This window comes from Leptidea sinapis, chromosome 40 (assembly GCF_905404315.1).
Source record: "Leptidea sinapis chromosome 40, ilLepSina1.1, whole genome shotgun sequence".
Taxonomy (NCBI): domain Eukaryota; kingdom Metazoa; phylum Arthropoda; class Insecta; order Lepidoptera; family Pieridae; genus Leptidea; species Leptidea sinapis.
The window spans coordinates 2,734,572-2,755,483 of NC_066304.1; the positions used below are offsets into that span (position 1 = coordinate 2,734,572).

General features: G+C 34.6%; 1 protein-coding gene across 1 annotated transcript in view; it reads right to left on the bottom strand.

Annotated features, from left to right (window-relative positions):
* Positions 1–15,983, bottom strand: part of LOC126976341 (PAS domain-containing serine/threonine-protein kinase) — a 46,293-nt gene extending 30,310 nt beyond the window's left edge. Inside the window, exons 1-13 of the mRNA XM_050824635.1 lie at positions 15,855–15,983; positions 15,563–15,674; positions 15,409–15,488; positions 14,084–14,238; positions 12,060–12,199; positions 9,738–9,911; positions 9,307–9,426; positions 8,066–8,249; positions 7,171–7,289; positions 6,176–6,434; positions 3,510–4,157; positions 2,186–2,356; positions 556–701 (exon numbers count right to left, since the gene is read on the bottom strand). Coding sequence (XP_050680592.1) covers positions 556–701; positions 2,186–2,356; positions 3,510–4,157; positions 6,176–6,434; positions 7,171–7,289; positions 8,066–8,249; positions 9,307–9,426; positions 9,738–9,911; positions 12,060–12,199; positions 14,084–14,238; positions 15,409–15,488; positions 15,563–15,674; positions 15,855–15,886 — 2,340 coding nt within the window. The 5' untranslated portion in view covers positions 15,887–15,983. The remainder of the gene's footprint in view (positions 1–555; positions 702–2,185; positions 2,357–3,509; positions 4,158–6,175; positions 6,435–7,170; positions 7,290–8,065; positions 8,250–9,306; positions 9,427–9,737; positions 9,912–12,059; positions 12,200–14,083; positions 14,239–15,408; positions 15,489–15,562; positions 15,675–15,854) is intronic.
* Between the last annotated feature and the right edge of the window lie 4,929 nt (positions 15,984–20,912).

The following is a 20,912-nucleotide window of genomic DNA, read 5'->3' on the forward strand; positions in this document are numbered from 1 at the left end:
TGGCATGTCCCATGCTCTGGTGTTCTCGTCGACATGACTGACTTTCGTTTTCTCGTTGACTTTTGCTCTTAATAGTGATTTTCATTATTATAACACTAGAAATAATAGATTGCTTGTAACTAATTCTAGTAGGCTTCATAAGATACATAATAGCTTTAAGGGTAAATGTATACACTTCTATAATAAAGTCCCAGCCACTGTTCAGGCATTATCTATAAATAAATTTAAATGTTTTATAAAAAAATTGCTCTGTCGTAAATCCTATTACTCCACTGCTGAATATCTAAATGATCGGACAGCCTGGGACTACATTGTGATTATTTTATAGCAATAGAAATGACTGTACAGTATTGTATATTTTTATTGAAAAGAGCGCAAAAAAAGAATGCTGGGAGAGTTTCTTGCGCCGCTTCTTCTCTCTCAGAGCGCCATTTGTTTCCGAAGCGGTATTAGTATCTAGTAGTTATTAGAAATGACATCAAAAAGAATTCTAAAGGAATCAATTTTGAGAAAATAAATGCCTTTTATGCCTTTATGACATGGAGCCATACATACCATGGCGAGCGAATCGTCAGCAGTGGAGGGGAGGCTCGAAGCTAGCGTGGCGTGTCCGAGCGTATGCTCGCGCCTCACGCCGAGCCACACGCATCGCACCGTGCGGCCGCTACTCAGCTGCATGCTCGACACTGTGTACACCACATCTGTACAAAACAAAATTTAATCAAATACCACTGCTCTGACACTGTTTTTAGTGATTCCAGAGAGGTAGTAAACACTATGTAATACGAGGGCTGCACTGAAAGTATAGGGAATGGAATATTTCCACTGTTCCTGTCATAATCAAATCTTTTTAATTGAAAACTCCTTGGTTTTAAAAATCACCACCATCATCCTCCATCACGATAATGCGAGTTCTCACACCGCGCACAGAACAAAAGAGTTTTTAGAGCAAGAAAACATAGAATTATTAGACCATCCGACGTACAGCCTCGACCTAAGCCCTAATGATTTCTATACTTTCCCTAAAATAAAGAATAAATTGCGTGGTCAGAGATTCATTCATCACCTGAAGAAGCTGTGGACGCTTACAAAACGGCCATTTTGGAGACCCCAACTTCCGAACTTCCGGTTAGTGATTCTATTTTTAATTCAAGGAATGGCAAAGGTACATCTATATAGCCAACACGGGAAATGACTTGTAAATTACAGATTATACCTACCAGAATCTTGGCAATTTATATTAAAAGTTTTTTTCTTAAGTTGACATTAAATAATTAGTTTTATGTTTCGTAAAAAATAGTTTATGTATTAGCTAATATATTTCTATTAGCCTACCTAATTAACCTTACCTAGATTAAGTTGTCTGTGGCATTAACAGCCGTTTTCAATAACCTATCTATCCTTAGTTTAAACTACTAGACGTAGACAAATCTATCCTTTTACGCTTACATACATTTCAATTACCTAATGACAGAAAGCATTGGACTATAACTATATTGGATATAACTATGGATAGATAAGATCTTGTCATTAAACGGTGACAGCAATGTATCCGTAAGTTAAACTTAGGGTGGATAGGATATTGAAAACGGCCGTAAGAAAATTGTGCTTTTTTGGCGACATTGTAGTACGGCAAACAATGCTTTTTTAAACCATAGAGTATAGACTTCATGAAAGACTCAATAAAGTATATAGTTATATTAATGATCGTGGCTGTATTAATGACAGATAAAAGTAGAGTAGAAAAAAGCTATAATAGAATACTTTTTAATACATCAATACCATCACAAACACTGTATCTGTAACCTGTAGAACAGGAATACTAGCCTGTATGATATAGTTATGTAAGCAAAGGTTGTGTAATAAGTGGTAATAAAACACGAATGTGGGTTTTAATACCTAATTATCAACAGTTGCATACAAGACTTTATCTACAACCATAATATGAATCCTCTATTAAAGATTCTAAAACAGTTAGTAAAACAAAGGAGTGTTGTAATGAAATTCAGTACAACATTACATCAATCGTTCGGATGATGTAATGGTTTTTAGGACATTGGGTGTTTAATGTTGGCAATGACTAACTGTTTTAGAATCTTTAATAGAGGATTTATATTATGGGTGTAGATAAAAGAATAAAAATAACAATCAATTCTAACTTCTATGGTGCAGTTTAAGTACTTACTTAGTTCAGTGCCATCATTGTGCAGTACCACACCTCTGTAAGTGCCATCCTTGTGTACGTGTGTGGTACATTCACAATCAGTCCTACTGTTCCTAGAGTGAGTTGGTGTAGATGTAGTCACAACTGACCGTAGGGCACGCTTGGCTAAACACGGGGTTTCGGGTGGCTCATCTAAACAATGGTAAAAATATATTATATTTCTTACAACACTAAGTAAACAAACTATTCACAAACTCAATTGATCAGAATCAAATTCACATTGTACAATGGTAACAAAACTCAGCATATCCAAATTAACACTAACTAAAAATGACGTCAAACCAATTAACATACCCAATAATAGTTCAATATCGTATTTAGCATACAGCACTTCGTGCTAAAAAAAGCACTGGCTACCAAAGTAATAATTGATTTATCAAAATTAAAACAGTAAATTTACATTCTGTCGCAGAGTAAATATAATAATAAATATATAATAACGGCAAAGAATTAGCATTATGGCTTGAAATACCTAGAAATTAAGAGGATAATTGAATAATTTCTTGAATCGGAGTCACCTGTTACAGGATTACCATCGCCATACCTTCTTTCATCTAAGGTATCACAAATGTGGTCGTTTTTTAACGTTACGCGTTTAGTTTTATAACTTAAGACAAATAAGGATAGGCACTAACGGCCTTACAAATAAAATTGGCATAAAGTTATAACTAAGCATAAACCAAGAATATGTAAAATGTTTACAAATAGACATTTTGCTCACGATTGGTTTCTTCGGATTTGCAAGGCGGCTTGTCATTCGGAAAACTTCAGAATTATCATTGTATTGACAGTGTTGTCAACGATATTGTAAAGATTTTGCATTTTCTTTGTTTATCATCAGTTATAACTTTATACCAAGTTTATTTGTAAGGCCGTAAGACTTTATATAATGACGCTGTATTATTAAATAAACATGTCATCACAAATAAGTATAGTTCCTATAAGCTCATCAGCTTTTTACTACCACATTTAATGTATTGTACAAACGCAGGCAAACGCTGGCCATTACATCGATTATTTTTCCAAGGGATTTTGATATTTAGTGCAATTCTTTACGTCGGTTTCAACGTAAATATTTAAAGCTCTATATATTTATATTATATGATATTCGCATGCCATTGTGATGTAATGAAGTATCCTCCGTTATGTCCGAAATGCAGTTAGTTATAAAGGGGTATTGTTTTGGGATAGGTCCATTTGTCCCGGAGCGCAGTGATTATTGTTGTAAAATTATTCGATTTTATATAAAATAGTTGATATGAATGCGTGAATTTTTGTTAACTACCTTCAAATTTCTTCTGTGGTGCTGATTCCGTTTGTGTCTCCAAATCCACATCATTACTCAAACTATCCACACTCTCATTACCATTATATTTGGGCAACGCCTCAATGTCACATCCAGATGGAGGCAGCTCATTAATCGGCGTCAGGAAATCCGCGCTCGTCTCATTCGAATCACTAAAGTCCAAAGACACACTGCTTCTATCCTTACACTTATATTTACTGCAGTCTAAAGACAACCGCATTTTGGGTGACATTCCAGTGGGTGTTATCTCCTGTGAATGCTGCGATGTGTAGTATATAGAATCGTTCTCTTTAGTTTGTCTCGGGTTGCTTTCTTCAGAGCGGAGGATATTTTCCGAGCGGGACTTGGATAATGTATGGCAAAAGTCTTCATCTATCGATAGACCGGATATGGCAGACGTAACATCCGGGAGAGCGGAGGTGTCGTTCCTCTGTTCTGTGCTGATGCTTGACACCATGTCCTGTGTCGGAGTTGGTGTGTGCGTCACTAGACTACTCGATTTGTCAAGACATAAAGCACTTGATGATTTATCCTTATTCATGGATAGCATTGATGGTTGGATGTTGAGTGAAGTGCAAGCAGACTTTTGACTTCCGTTAAAGGCTCCGCAGGAATCTTCGTCAGTATCTGAAACTAAACATATCAAAAAATGGCAAGTCTAACAATATTATATGCTTTAAGAATTCAATTATTGGTATTCCATAATTTAACAAACACATAATTCTGATTAACTATATATTTAGAAGAGAAATTTCAGTTTTTATTTTAAATTTCTACAACAGAAACTTTCTGCCTCACACAGGCTGTTTTCTGGAATCATTTGCTGGCTGACTTATGTCCAACTGCTACAACTTAGGGGGCTTCAAACATAGTATCAGTCCAATGGCGCATGTCCTGTCTGAGAGCATTATATGGATTGCAACCATTGGACATCTGTGGGCCTTTATTTAAGAAGTATCATGTTCTTCCCTTACCCTATCTATACAATATATATGAATTGATATTACTTAGTTATGAAAAATCCAAGCTATTTTTAAAGTTATAATGAGTTTGATGAGGAGTGAAGGAACAAACTAGTTGTGCCGCCTAAAAGGCTACAGATTGTTTAGAAAGAGTACACACCACATGGCAATAACTATTTACAATAAATTACCTGACTACTGTAAAATAATAATAATTATAATATTGACACACTTTTTACACAAATTATCTTGCCCCATGTTAAGCATATATAGCCTGTGTTATGGGTTACAAGACAATGATATATTTAATACAATATATTTACTTAAACATACATAAATTCATATAAACATACATAAATACATTTAAACATCCATGACTCGGAAAAAAACATCCATATTCATCATATAAATGCTTGCACCTACCGGGATTCGAACCCGGGACCTCTAGCTTAGTAGGTAGGATCGCTAACCACTCGGCTATACAGGTCGTCAAAAGGAGTACTACTTTTAGTAAATAAAAACATTTTAAAATTCCATATGTGATAATCTTATGTAATTTATCTTATACTTACTAAGGACTACCTAACGGATATTAATATTTTAATTTATTGACAATAATTGGTTTTGGACTTTTATTATGTTGTCATTATTATTATTTTATACTTTGTATAAAGTCTATGTATAACTTGATCTTAATCCTTAAGGTTTTCTTTTTTGTTTATTTTAATGTAATACTCATACACCAGTTACACTGGTAAAATTTTTAAGGCTCATCACAACTGTATTTTGTTGAATATTTCATTCATCCCTTAAAATGGCCGCTTATTTTATTTATACGTTAAGGGGTAGGTTAGGCCATGCATAGATGAATAATAACTCTGATCTTATTCGAACGACAAACCAATCTTCTAGGGACAGCCAGGCATATCTATAAACACTCATTTTCGAAAATAGAAAATTTATGGATAATGTTAATGGGAAATAGTGCATATTTTACATTTGCAAGCCTAATTACTCAACTGGTCATCTAACCAGTTATGACATTGTGCAAACACTTTGTCAGGGGATATAGGCTATGTTTTATCCTGTAATTTCGTGTGCACATTAATAGATGAAGGCCAAGGAAAGCTATGAAATTTAAGAGAAACATTTCAAGAGCTCTGGGAATGCCAGAGAACGAATTTGGGGTCATTTTCGAAATTCTAGATTTCCGCCGAGCTAAATTATCATTGCAACGATATTGATATAATTTACAAGGTTCTCGGGGACAAAGCGTTTGAATCCAAAATGGTCGTAGTACAAAATTATCAATAGAACAATATCGTTTCAAATCGGAGATATTTCTGCTTACATCAGCTACTGAGCATCTCGTTTTATTTAATTTACCACATGATATTTTTTCATCCACGAAGGTGATACACATTCAACGAAGATTAAAAGCTAGTTATATAATATAATATTGACACACTTTTTACACAAATTATCTTGCACCAAGTCCAGCATATATAGGCTGTGTTATGGGTTACAAGACAATGATATATTTAATACAATATACTTACTTAAACATACATAAATACATTTAAACATCCATGACTCGGAAACAAGCATCCATATTCATCATATAAGTGCTTGCATGATTATATGATGTATTAGTTCATTATAAGGTCTAATAGGACGACATACTTGACACATTATCATCACCAACATCATCAGCATCGTCATCGCCATCGTTGGGAACGGGCGAGAGGGTCATGTTCCTGTTGGGCTCATGCAGCTTCAGCAGGTCAGCCTCCCGGCAGAAGTTCTGTATAACATGCTCAATGTGATGGCCGATTACGTCACACTGCGGTTTCCCGAAAGTCAGCATTGCAAAATGTTGGTTGCATGCGGTTATGATACCACTCTCGTCGACTACTAGCAGTCCGCTTACATTATTTGTCACCTGTAATTTAAGTAGAAACATACTAGGAGTCGAGATAAATAGCAAATACATCTTAATTTGCCCTGTGCTTTCTCGGGGCGTAAAAAAAATTGGGGAAACAGACCCAATGGTGTCGGGACAGCTATGATTCCGTCCAGTAGGAACGGGCCAGACTTAGCTAGATTAGTGCAACATTCGCTCAGAAAACCGGCGTGATGTAGCAGCCTACTGCCGCTATGTTTCGCATAAGTTAGTCTCGAAAACGGGAGCTCTACCGTTCCCCATCCATCGACTACAATGTGGGGTTATGGCAGAGTCGAGGAACCCCTCCCCAAGTATTACTGAAGACAATCGAGCAACAACAATCCATTCCATCTTCCACTATCACGCATCCACCACCTTTACTTTGAGACGGTGCAGATAGCCTAAGTTATTCCTTACGGAGACGCAGATATCTCGACTGAACAACACAGGATATCTTACATATCCTGGGTAAATGAGCGCAATTTTTAGCCTCATATCAGGGCATGTGTGTTTGTAAGTCAGGACATTTCTGCTGTTATCGCAGCAAAATTTTCTCTATCGCAACACTTGGGGAATCACATCTTACATCATTCGTTCATTAGGCTAATTTTATCACTAACTCCCATTTTGTTTTATGGCATGCCCCTTTAGAAAACGTTCTTGAAAACAATTTATTACATTATTAAAATAATACCTATTACATTATTATAAATAATCAGTTACTATAACTTACCCTCACATTAACTTCAAATATAGATCTCTCATTTGTTTTTGCAGATGCTAACGAATTTTTTGTGTCTGGTTTTGATATCCATAGACACAATGGAAATGATCCACCATCTAATGTCCTACCTGCAATACACAAATTATAAATTATGTGCCTAACCAAAGGTTCCTTTAAAGAGTCCTCAATTTTAGTGTATGAATAATCTATCATTATGATCTTAAAAGTATTTATAATATCTCCCATCCTGACAAAATGGAATCTTTAACAGTAATTAAAATCCAAGATTTTCAAATCTTGTGATTTTATTAGTATATCAAACTCAAATATTTTTATTCAAAAAAGGTTTTCGAAATCAAAATTTACCACATAATGTGTTTGTTGTGTGAGATAGTATTTATCAATTTTAAATTGTTAATCATTAGAGCAAATGTGGAGTCGAATACATACTAGATTTGCAGGAGGAATGTCAAAACTTTTCAAACAGACATCAATCTGTCAATTGTTTTGAGAATGCATAGGCATGGACTAAAAATCTGGTGAAACCCCAAAATCCTCGAATCATGGTAAATATTATAATTATTATTAGTTTTTTTTTTATGAAAATAAAAAATAATAAAAGACGAGACAAGCAGGACGTTCAGCTGGTGGTAATTGATACGCCCTGCCCATTACAATGCAGCGCCGCTCAAGATTATTGAAAACCCAAAAATTTTGAGAAGCACTAACTGCGCTAGTCACCTTGAAACATAAGATGTCAAGTCTCATTTGCCCAGTAATTTCACTAGCTACGGCTCCCTTCAGACCGAAACACATCAATGCTTACACATTACTGCTTTACGGCATAAATAGGCGCCATGTTAGAGCGTCGAATTAGTACTAGTTAAACCTTAAAATAAATTACCTGCAGCCTTTTGTTTAGAAATATTTTTCGGAATATTAGTGTCATATCCTGGTATCTGTATAGAGGGTATCAACGAAGCTATAGGCATCCCTACAAGTTTGTCTGCAGCATCAGCTTGAAACAACAGCCCTGCATCCTCACCGTCACATGTTAAAATTATGCCAGTTTCTGCATCAATTGTGAACTGAAACATTCAAGGTGTAGTAAATATTTTGGGGTACCTGAGTTAATAGGCAACTTGAAATTACTACTAGTTATATGATAGTAATCACAACCATCATGTTCACGAAGTATTATTACACAAACATTGAATTTAAGTAAGTTGGTATAATAGGTACCTTATATTTACCATACATATTTAACTTAAACTATACGCTCTGGCTTCAATTAAACTGTCATTAATATAAAAAATTTAATACTAATCTAATATATAAAATTCTCGTGTCACTGTGTGCGGGACCGAACTCCTCCGAAACGGCTTGACCGATTCTCATGAAATTTTGAGTGCATATTGGGTAGGTCTGAGACTCGGACAACATCTATTTTTCATCCGCCTAAATTTTAAGGGTGGTCCACACGAATTTATTTTTTTATTTTTTTTACATTTTTTTTTTTAATTTTATTTATGAGTCAGCATTAAAAAATACATATAACTACAAATTTTCACCCATCTACAGTCAACAGTTACTTTTGTATCGCGATTTTAATATCAGCAATACAACATTTGCTGGGTCAGCTAGTATTAATATAAAAAGATTTATGGACATATATAGAATAGCCAACCCCATCTTTGTGCTGCAGAAGAGGGCCATTCACGCTATTTATAACCTAGGTCCTAAAGAATCATTAAGAACGTTAAAAAGTGAGCAAGTATAGTGATTTCGCGGTGGCGGTGGTAAAACAGGAGTGTCAAACTGTTTGTGACGGACAGCACAACCCCAGGGGAGCGTTGCCGGTCTTTAAGGAAGGTGTACGCGCTTTTTTTAAGGTACCCATGTCGTATCTTCCCGGAATCACCGCACAAGGAAGCTCATTCTACAAGTTGGTTGGATGTGGAAGAAAGTTCCTTGAAAGCCGCTCTGTGGAGGAAACGCCACACATCCAGATGGTGGGGATGATATTCTAACTTGTGGCCTGCGAAATTCAGAATCAGTCCTGATTGAGGTATTGTAAAAATTTTGGCCAAAAGAGTTATTTGATATTCATATTAATTCACGTTAAGTAATCGGATGAAATCATACCAAAACATTTTTACAGGTAACTGGTTCAGCAACGATCAAACATGGTCCATCACTATCTATTTGTCGGATCCACAGAGAAACTTGCACCAATGTTCCATCTTTAGATAACAACTCTACAACCTATAACAGAATATTATTGTTATACACAAAATTAGTTATTAAAAAGTATGCAGACACACAGACAAAAGCATAGTCTTCACTATCATGTGTGTCAAGGCAACTCAGTTTTTCAAAAACACAGATGTCTTGTAACTTATATTTTTTTATTTACTTCAGTAGAAAAGATTCATTAAAGATTACACCATAATAAGGTGTTTTTCATTTTATTTTTATTTTTTTATTGTACTTGCATAAAACGATGCACAATTTTGTCTCTCCCAAAATATAAATTTTTTGTATGTCTGCTAATTTTGTACTTTTACAATTCTTACCTTTCCACTTAATAAAACAATAGTGCCATCTTCTGAAGTATCACCATCCTCTGTTGTGTGTAATCTGAATGCTTTGTGACTTCTGTTACGGAGAAGATCAGAGAACTTCAGATCACAAAGCTCACCCGATGAGTAGCCAAGTAATGAACATGCCTTGTTATTAACAATCAGGATCTAAAAATAAAAACGTAATGTTTTATAAGAAACACTAACAATTTGAAGCATATTTTTAAACTCATTTAATAATAGCTCCAGTAATACTCCAAATGTCACAAGGGGCTGCTGAAAACCAGTGTTGTGTTGGAGTCTTCTGCACTGACCAACAATGTACTGAGTCCTCACTCAGGACCTCTCCTATTAGCAGGGAATCACGCGCGGCACAGTTCATTTTTTATTTAATAATTTTTGTTAATTATTTCATTTAATTTATTATTTTAAGATTTATACTGTAAATTGAAGGTGTGTGTTTTAATGCAAATAAGGCGTTTCTATTCTATTCTATTCGAATATTGCAACATAAATTTAAGAATTTTGGACAAATGAAATATTCATTCAACCGTTCGATTCGAGTTGATGTTTATTTGCACGCGAGCCAATATGTTTATCGCGACTGCCGCATGGGGCAGCCGATCCAGTTTAAACAGCCCGCCGCGGCTAAACAAACAGTTTATTATTGTAAGCCTTTTCTGTTGCCACTTTCTTTCTGATCCATTACACTCCCACTGAAAATATGATTACAATGATCACCGTCATGTGATCAGTGTCCCTCCACGCGTTGGAGCATTAATAAATTATATCCAAAACAGATTACAATATGGCGTGAAACTACTGGAAGACATCAGTTAAGAAGATGTAGTAGACACAATAATTTCAGTCTGAAGGGCGCCATAGCTAGTGAAATTACTGGGCAAATGAAACTTAACATCTTATGTCTCTAGGTGACGAGCGCAATTCTAGTACCACTAAGAATTTTTAGGGTTTCAAGAATCCTGAGCGGAACTGCATTATAATGGGCAGATCAATTACCATCATTCAGCTGAACGTCCTGCTAGTCTTGTCCCTTATTGTCTAAAAAAAAATATGATCATAATGAACACAATCATGTGATCAGTGTCTATCCATTCGTTGGTGGATGAAGAAATTATATCTAAATAGATTGCAATATGGCGTGAAACTTCTCGAAGACATCAGTTAAGAAGCCGTTGTTAGACACAATAAAAATAAATTTACGTATTCACCGCGCGAGCTCATTCACTATAACTAAAACGTGCGAGCGAGCGAGCGAACGACTGAAGTCTGAAAGTAAAGAGGATGTAAAAACTACGTAATAAGAGGCGAGACTGCCTAAGTAAAAATTTAAATTTAGTGTAGTATGAAACGTGCAGTCATTTGACATCAGTTTGAAATAAAAGTAATTACAGTATGGCGATTGGCGAGGTAAACTTATAGGAGTATCTAGCTAAGTTTGAAATTGAACAGTTGTGGCGAAACGTAGTGGATTTCGGCTCGTTTCCGTCAATCTATCAATGACTGCACAATTAATACAATCGAGTGAATCGCTTTTCTTAGCGAGTTTCGCTAGGCTTAACTAAAACTTCAAGCTTGTTTGATGAGGTCTCTAAAACCGACAGTGAGCAGTTCGCCCCTCGGCATGTTCGAGCGCGGCAATGCTCTCGTCACCACGCGGTACGCGGCCGCCGATAATCGATGGCTAGACGCGCTTTTGTACGCATCTTACTATTAAAATTTTGAATGTTGTACATAAAGCTACAATATAATAGATCTTTCTGTTATGGATTAAAATATGGTGGTTATAAAATCTTAATATATATAAATTACGTGGCACGTTGTTTATCCGCGATGGACGCCTAAACTAATGAACGGATTTTAATGGGAATTACTTCATGGAGTGCAGAATAGTCCAATTTGAGAGATAGGATTGTTTTTATTTCGATTTGGGACCCATAATTATTTTTATTTCCAATATTTGTTTTGTATGGACATATTTTCTGTGAGAGAATTTATTGACGCAGGGTTTGACAGTTCTCCTGTGAAACAATTTCATTGTAACAAGGAGCACATGTTACGAAATAATTCTTGATGTTATAAAAAATTATTGGCAAATTCCTATAAAACAGTTTTTTTTTTTGTTATCTACAGAACAACGTCTGTCGGCTCAGCTAGTATATTATATTAAAAAATATAACATAAAATATAGTGGATTAAATTATTTTCCCATTTAAAATTTAAAATAAAATTGAATCTTTACCATCAATAATTTATTATATTGTTTATAATTTGTTCATAATGCCAACCAATTACCTTCGTAGTAGCTGGTTCAACAGTAAACACAGCTTTACTATTAATATTTTGTATCCGATCTGACTGGGAAGGTCCAGGTGACCCTGCTACATCCCCAGCTGCCAGAGAAGCATTAAAGCGAAGACCATTGGGGCCATCAACTGGAAAAAATATTTCAATCATCAATATGCCTATCTTTTGGTTAAATTATATCGCTGGAAACTGTAGAATGAGCTTCTGCTGATATTTATTCAATTTTATAAAAACATATATTGACCAACATATTTATTCAGTAATTAAAACTTTGAATAATGAAACAGTGATTTTAAATTATCATAAGTTTCAATAATAATAAGTTTTAAAAAAATATTTCATTTGCTACCGCTTCAGCAGAGGCGTTGTACAGCAGATTTGGCGTATTTATGCAGTATAGCGAACAGTAAGATTGACTGTCCAGAGTTACTTATGTTACTTGTGCATGCTTGGGACTAGTAGCGCATGCCTTTCCAATCCGTATCCAAGCCTTTTACATACTCCCTTGGCGAGGTGTAACTATCATGCAAATAGCTTCATTATTAGATCCTACAGAAGTTATAACAACTTGTCAAATGACGTAGATCTAGATTTATTTTCTATATCTAGTACTAGATTAAAAATAAATTTAACTAATAAGTTCCTCCAATTTAAATAATTGTATTAATATAGTTTTAAAGCGTAAAATTAAAATTAAATAATATCAATAGGTCTACATAAATGTGGAAACTTTTAAGTAGCCTTCATTAGTTTTAATTATTTCATAAGTTATAATTATTGTAATATTAATAAATAAAAATAAAAAGTGTTGTATAAACAAGTGACTTGCTGTATGATAAAGTCGATGTCAATAAAAAAAAAAGTTTGTGAATGCACATGCAAAATGCATTCCATCTTCGTTATTTTAAAATTAATAATCAAGTAATGAGATTGGAAGTATTATATTATATTATGTGCAGAACGGGCCAAACACCTGGGGTCACCGAGGACTCTCCCCGAAGTCATGGGTGAGTGGCATCAGAAGTTTGAGTAACTACCTTGAGGAGTTGGGATGGCAAGATTAGCAACCCAACCCTATGACGCCAAATAGCCGCATAGCAGACGTCGAGTTGCGGAAAGTAGCCCGTGAATACCTATACCTATTATGTGGAGAACACATTGTATCATATGCCAAAATAATGATACAAAGCATTTAATGTAAATAATAAATCTTATTAATTTGTTGCATTTACTTTTCTCAGAGATGAGGATAAAAATTTGTGTCCATTTCGGGAGCAACACAGGCTTCAGGCTTGAGTGTAATTCTCAGAATGTACTCAAGAATCTATAGCTCCATTCTGGATTGACAAGACTACTCTCACCTTTAAAATTATTGTTTGCTCTCATGCTAAACAATCAACTATGAAATAACTTATTTTTTAAATAAATATATTATTGTTACTAAGAGATGTGCAGATTATCAATTTGGCCGTCTAATTCATCCGTTGTAAAGATCCCTATTAGTTTGTCCAAGCTGAGTAGATAGTTTTTTAACAAGTATAATTTAATTTTGGAGCCTGATTACCAAAGAAAAGTTTTTTGTTACATTATGTTATTTAAAGTGATAAACCTCACTTCTAGGATTAATACACAAATAAAATCTGAAAAACAAAATTTTATGAACGATGTGGTATTCAAACAGTTAGCTTAGTTGGTTAGAGTACCGGCATGGAACGCCGGAGGTCATGGGTTAGAATCCCGCATTAATCATAGAATTTTGTTTTTCAAATTTTATTTTTTTTGTTACATTTCAAAATGTATCGAATGATTATAAAATAAAAATATTAATAAGCAAACAAGGTTTTTATTTATTGCAATTCCCCCTACATCAATTTTATTGACAAATACATAGAAGGTAAGAAGCCAGGTAGTGGGTGTTGTTTGCAATTATCGCCAACTTGTGGTCGACTATGATAGTTGGCACATATCTAATTGTAATAGTACACACAAGTATATCCTTGACAAGGTCTTACCTCTAACTATGTCTGTAGATGGCTTCACCTTAGTTGGAGTTTCTAAATCCATCTTTATAGGCCTCACCCTATGCTTCAGCCGGGGAAAACTCTGATTACCCTCAAATGAACAGTCGTAACATACATTTCTATTTTTTTCTTGAGGTTTGACTGTTCTACAAAAAGAGATTGGAACAATAAAAATCTTTATATATATAATATATATAAAAAGATAAGTTTTTCAGTGTTCAAGATATTGAGGTCATCTTTTAGGAGGTTTTTTTGTCTAACAAAAAAACCTTGTACTTACTCAAAAAAAAATATTATTTTGACAAAGTCTAATAAACATTGTCCCTTTTGCATTATTGAATTTAGTTATACATTTCATGTGACCAATACAAAATTAATCGAAATGTACCTACCTATGTTATTCATTCAAATGGTATTTATAATCAACAATAATAAATGCCTACCATAGGTGGCACTTTACATGGCTATTTGTATTTGTTATATTTGGCAAATAATTGCCATGTGTGGACAGTTTATTTGACAAAGTGTTGGCCTTATTTGAAAAATAAGGCCAATACCAAATACACATTACCGTGCGTTTGTTGGTTTTTCGAGGCACAACAAAGGGGTCAAATAGGCAAATAAGCAAATAAAACGTCCAAACAATGGCCATATTTAGAATTTAGTGTCTGTAAACACCTTGCATTCTGCTTCCAAATGTTTGTGTGTTTGTTATTTGACTGCCATGTGTGGATGGTTGTATTTGCCTTTATTTGCATGCTTGCCTTCTTCTTCTTCACAGTCGTTCCCTCATTGCTGAGGATCGTAACTCCGCTTAAGTTCGTCTACAGCTTTCCTCCATCTGTTTCGGTCTGTCGCATGGTGGAGTGCAGCATGGGTTGTTTAGTCTGCTCGGATATTTGGTCAGACCAGCGTTGTGGGCTCCGGCCTCTTGGTCTCTTCCCCTCAATTTCCCGGTGACCATCAAACATTCAAGGTTCATCAGCACCACGTCGTGCAATGAGGCCAAAGTATCTCATGATCCGCTGCAGACATGTAATGGATAGACATGGACTGCTCCCTATTTTAAGCTGTTTAAGGATCGAGGTGTTAGTGCGGTAAGCCATCCATGGTATCCTTAGCATGTGGGGCCAGCACCACATCTCAAACGCGTCAATCCGTTGTCTGTCAGTGGATTTCAGGGGCCTGTTTGCCTGAACGTCATATATTTTGCCAAATACAACAAACACCCAATAGCGAATACAAATAGCCATGTGAAGTGCTACCATTAGGGAGATAATGATAAATAAAAGTTTTGTCAGATTATAATAACATACCTGCACCTATTGTCAACATCAATACACTTCTCTGGAGTATTATATCTGTTCTCATTTGTTAAGCCCAAATATTGTTGCCTCTGCAAAGTATTGGATCATTCTAAGTTATAGTTCGACGAATGATTAAAAATGCCAGTTAACCGCTAAAACTTACGTGTTTAGGTGTTTTATTTAGATGTTGTGGTGAGTAAATGTCAACAAATCTTCTTAATTTTGGTTTTATAGGAGACAGATACGAAACGTCGGCACCAACACACTCCGTGACACTGAAATAACAGGATTTTTATTTAGACTCACGTATCTAAAAATAAGCAAGAATGAAAGAAGCGGCTTATCATTTATTTACATCGTAGCTCGCAAGACTATTTTTGAAGGAAAATCAATAATAATAAGCGCGCAACTTCAAACACAGTGTCGACTGTCGAATAGAGAAATGTGATACATACCGTTCACAACAATTTAAACGTGCTGGTTCCATTTCAAAACTTTTAAATCTTTGGAATAAATTAATATAAATTTAAGGAATTAATAATTGATGTCACGAAATAATTAAAAATCGTTGAGTTTGAAAATTGACAATCGAAGTTTCAACAATAGACACTATTAAAAAAAAGACAGTAAAACCTGAAAGTTTTTTTTTAATTTATTTCATGGCCATGGACGGCTAGTTCTTCATTTGAGAACCAGTTTATTTTTTTTAGTAATAAAATGTATATTAAAAAAAACAGACAGTATACCTAGTGAGTCCCAGCTCACTGAGCACAAATTCAAGAAATATATTAAAGCTTGTTTGACAGCAAAGGCTTTCTGTGTAATTCTGGCTGGGAGTTTCTTATCAGTTCCCATATCAAAGCCCCTTTACGAAATGATATGATATATGTATATATAAAACCCGCTCAGATTTCCTTTGTCCTGAAACCTAAAGTCTGAATATTATTCCCGATTTGGTTCATATAAAAATAAAAATTAATGCCACTTAAAGTCCGGCCATGCTGCACTGGATGACTGGTGAGACGCGGTGGAATTCACTTTATCTGGAGTCGCGGGGGTACAGTAAACAGTTGGGATGGGTTGGGGCTGTAGCTGCCCAATTACCTGAGAGAACTCCTTTCACCGTCAGATTCCGAACTACTTTCACCACCTTCGTCAGCTACGTACGATGTACTGGGCTAAAAGATTTTGTCGAAACACATTGAAAAAGAAACGAAGAAATAACAAATAACTAAACGAAAACTTCAATTGACCGCGCGGCTGCAACTAGCGAGTGCGAACAAACCAAAAACCTGATAGATAACCGCAGGCCACGCCCACTTTATATACTTAATTAAATATAATATTTATTAACTTTACGCGTACTCCTTCCTTAAAGGCCGGCATCGCTCCTGTGATTGCAAGAGATTGTGAGCAGCGGTGATCACTTAACACCAGGTGACCGGTACGCTCGTTTGTTCTCCTATTCCATAGAAAAAAACTTTTCATATATTCTCTCATTTCTTCCTCTAGTGGCCAAAACAAATACAAATAAAACCAAACGATATGGCTGAGGGTCTATAGCTAGAACAAGATTGTGAGGGTCCATCACGCAACGTCGCGTTGCTGGCCACAGCGCAACAGGGCACTGTGACGTCGCTTCGAAGTTAAAATTATATACTGATATCTGTATCTATATATATATATATATATATATATATATATACTGATATGACTAAAAAGATATCATTAATCAGAAGAAAGAATCACTGATATGGCATTATTACATAACGACTTTTCACCTCACACATTTGTTCATTCATCATCAATCATAAATCATAATAAAAATAGGATGTCATATTAAAATTGATTCAATATCAATGAAGCTCCATTTATTAGTATTATATTACATTTAATACAATCAGAATAAAATACTGTATATTACCACAATAGAAATATTAAGTTCCCTCTTCAGTTGGTTATGGCATGATCGCCGTACTAAAAACAACAAAAAATATTAATTATGAAACAGCTCTTATCACAGTTTCCAACAGGGTCCTTTCACTTCTATACATTGGCGTTTTCTATGGAGGCCGATTAGCTCTCTTTAGTAGTTTCCTATATCGCTAGATGGCGTTAGCGACCAATTTGCGAGACATTTGACTCAATTTCTTATTTAAGTATTATTTTCAAATCTTACGGAATTTTCAGAATACATTGTATTGCACATTTAATTAATTTTTGTTTTTTTAAATTCTTTTGTTTCCTTTAATACATAGTAAATTCATTTAAATATGCAGAAACGATACCTAATAATTATTGTAATAGGCTTATGTTTAAGTATCAGGTATCCGAGCCAAAATTTAGAGAAAAAATTTATTGAAAATTGCTTTGCAGGCGGAATTGTCAATTATATGTCAAGTGTTTTGTTATTGTTTTGTGTATCATAGTTTATAATTACTTACTATATTTGTTTTATATATGAAATGAATCCTCATGATATCTAGTTTCCGAATTTATCTACAAATTACATATGCAATTTCTCTTACGGCAGTAAACCGACAAGTTATAACAGTATGATTGATACAGTATGGTTTTAATATAAATTTTAATGTAAATAAATATAAAAGTAGTTAGATGTGTTGTTTTATTTATGTCTAAATTAGTTTAAAATATTAGAATAAAAATTAAATCATAAAAGACGTATATACAGGCACGTATAGGTAGTGTAGTTATAGATATAGAAAATGTAATTTCTTCCAGTTTTTACGAGATAGCGCCTGATCGGCGATCAAGCTGATGACTTTATTCTCCCCATAATATGTTACTCTATGGTTTCCAACAGACAGACAAAAATTTAAACAATATTCTAAACTGCTGTTAGAACATACAGTATATTGTTTGGATAACTGCCACCTAGTTGGTTTTTTATACACTTGTATTCGACCTAATAACTTAACATTACAATGCGTTGTTAGTTGCATTGGTAATACATAGATGTCGCAAATTACGAATTTCTGAAAAAGTGTTTTAAAGAAAATTGATAAAATATGATTTCCCTCACATAATTTGTATTAATTATTGATGAATTTGATAAAAAATTTTAAGTGATACATAGTTGTTAATATTTACACAAATAAAAAGTATTTTTTTTTTATATTTGACTCGATTCTATGGTTGACTTGTATATTATGGTAGTTATTTTCAACTCACTGCTCGACTGGGAGTGTGGCGTCTCCTGTAATCCGGCTTCTCGGAGGTGTGATTCGGTGGATGGTTTGAGGTCGGGAGTTCTGGTGCTGTGTGGCTCATGTTGACTGGACGTCCACACTAAGCCTGGTATTAATATGGACCCCCCGGAGGAGTCTGGGGGTGCAGGTTAACTAAGGAGGGGCGAACCGGGCCAGGGGGGAAACCCAGCAGCCAAAAGTCCCCGTATCGGGCAGTAGTGGGATAGCGGCCGGGAGTGAGCGCTCAGTAACAGCCCGACCAATACAATCAGACCCGTCTCTTTTGCCAAAATTTCAATCATAAGAAGTTTAGCTCTATGTAGGTACAATATAATGTTTTTCATTATAGAGACTTAATTTTTCCAACTATGTATTTCACAAAGATTTTTCGGTTAGGTCATTTATTTAATTTCAATTGCGTTATTTTTATAAAGCGAACACTATTTTGCAGGCTTTAAGAAGTCTAGATAATATTATTTACCACTAGCTGACGCGACAGACGTTGTTCTGTATATAATAAATAAAATAATGTTTTTATATGAATTTGTCAATAATATTAAAATATATCATAACATCAAAAATTACTTCGTAAAATATGCACTCTGCTGTCGTAATGAAATTGTTTCACAGCAGAACTGTCACACCGTGCGTCAATAAATTCTCTCATAGAAATTATGTATGGACACATCAAAGGAAAAACAAATTAGTTGCTTTTATTTAATTTAGCAGCATTTTCCTATTTATTCACCTTTTAAACCTTCTCTGGACTTCCACAAATAATTCAAGACCAAAATTAGCCAAATCGGTCCCGCCGTTCTCGAGTTTTAGCGAGACTAACGAACAGCAATTCATTTATATATATATTTATATATATAAGATATAAGATTATTATTTTGAATATAATTGTAAATTATGATACTATTTATAATATCATAATATGGACCGAAGTACCCAAGTTCCTACTTAAATAATTAATTATTTAACCACACAATACGGAACAGATTTTACCATGATTATCTGTGGATTTTACATAAAGTAACATAAAATGATCTCCTGTTTGCTTTAGTCGGTACATTAAAGAACTTAGGTATTCTGGCAAATTTACATGGACTTATATGTAAGGTAATCGGTTTTTATAAGTTAAAAATAAATTTTAAAACTTTAAATAATATACGTATACGAAAAGGCTATTTTGATAGGTACAGTCAAATTGATAATTTCATAAATTATTTTTTTACAGAATTGTACCAACGTTACTGTATACTGTTAAAAATACCAGTCCAATTAATTATACAAAATTAATGTGTATGTAAGTTTGTACCTATGTTATGCCTTAATTACTGATAATTAATGATCAACATTTACCGGTGGGAGGCTCCTTTGCACAGGATGCCGGCTAGATTATGGGTACCACAATAGCGTCTAATTGTGCCGTGAAGCAGTAATTTGTAAGCATTACTGTGTTTCGGTCTGAAGGGCGCCGTAGCTAGTGAAATTACTGGGCAAATGAGATTTAACATCTTATGTCTCAAGGTGACGAGCGCAGTTGTAGTGCTGCTCAGAATTTTTGGGTTTTTTCAAGAATACTGAGCGGCACTGCATTGTAATGGCAGCAACAATTACCATCAGCTGAACGTCCTGTTCGTCTCGTCCCTTATTTTCATAATAAAACATGAATTTTTGCACATTTATTTACTCTGTCAGGGTTACGGAATACATTTTATTCCTAAATTTTTCGCAAGATTCGAATTTACCACGAACGAAGTCGCGGTAGAAGCTAGTGATAAATAATGACAAGCGCTTGTAACATACACAGTGTCTATAAGTGTTCCGGTTGTACTTTACACTTTACAGTCCGCACTTTCAATTCTCAAGGTCTATTCCAAGTCCTTTCAACGTAGGTACCTACTCCACCCAGATCTAATTATATTATCAAACAATCAAGCAATAATGACTCTTATTCACACACAATAACGATACAATTTCAAATTATTATTAATGCTGTAATTAATTTTCGTAATAATTCACTGTTGTTTAGAATTATCGTACAACCTCAACATTAATTTTTATATTCAATGTTGTTCACGAACATAATCTTGATAAAATTAGACTTATGCATACTATACAGATAATAATTTAATATATCCGCATAACATTGTATTTATGCATCCGTTTTGAACATCGCACATGTAGGAAGTGCGGCCTATCTATTGACCGTTAACGACTGACCGTCTTATTCATAATGACTTAGCGGAGATTTAAAACATCGCTAATATTATACACTTGTTAAAAAATGGTAATCAT